This window comes from Gavialis gangeticus, unplaced genomic scaffold (genome assembly GCF_001723915.1).
Source record: "Gavialis gangeticus isolate Ggan-Ray unplaced genomic scaffold, GavGan_comp1, whole genome shotgun sequence".
NCBI classification, from domain to species: Eukaryota; Metazoa; Chordata; order Crocodylia; family Gavialidae; genus Gavialis; species Gavialis gangeticus.
The window spans coordinates 153,756,244-153,756,858 of record NW_017729022.1 but is presented as its reverse complement, the minus strand read 5'-3'; the positions used below and the strand labels follow the sequence as shown (position 1 = coordinate 153,756,858).

General features: G+C 37.9%; 1 protein-coding gene across 1 annotated transcript in view; it reads right to left on the bottom strand.

Moving 5' to 3' along the window:
- ABCG5 (ATP binding cassette subfamily G member 5) overlaps nt 1–615 on the bottom strand; it is a 50,541-nt gene that overhangs the window by 46,694 nt on the left and 3,232 nt on the right. Inside the window, exon 3 of the mRNA XM_019516362.1 lies at nt 93–229. Within this exon, the coding sequence (XP_019371907.1) occupies nt 93–229 (137 nt within the window). The remainder of the gene's footprint in view (nt 1–92; nt 230–615) is intronic.

The following is a 615-nucleotide window of genomic DNA, read 5'->3' as shown; positions in this document are numbered from 1 at the left end:
GTTGTAATTTGGCCATTTGTCTACACTGCTTTTATTACAAGTTTACAATAACAAAAAACACAACATGCATACAAAATGATTTGCAAAACCACCTGTGGCACATAAGAGAAGCAGTCCTTAAATTGATCCTTCTTCAGCTCACTCCCATTCACATACACTTCACCAAAGAAGTTTCCTTTATGCCTCAGTCTTCCTGATATTGCATCCAGCAGGGTTGTTTTCCCAGATCCTTTTAGACAATTTAAAACAATCATTTACATTATGATTATGTCTTACAAAAGTATCTAATGGCCTTGGTCAGGGGCACTGGCTCTATTGTGCTGCACAGTCACTAAAAAGGTGTGAACCTGGGTTCCAAAAAGGCAGCCTAGAGGAGTTGAAAGGATTGATACAGGCTGTGTAGAATAGTATTTATTCCTCATTATTTGTTAAGTGTTCTTATTATCCTTAATCTGCACATACCAGAGGAAGACAGGTTCTGACCTACAAACTATAAACATCTAAATACAAAGGAGTTGGTACAAGGATGAGTGACTAGTACTAGCTCTGATCAGAGCAGGAAGCAACTTTTATATGGGACATTTTTATAGGCAGACTGTAGGTTTCATGGAAGAA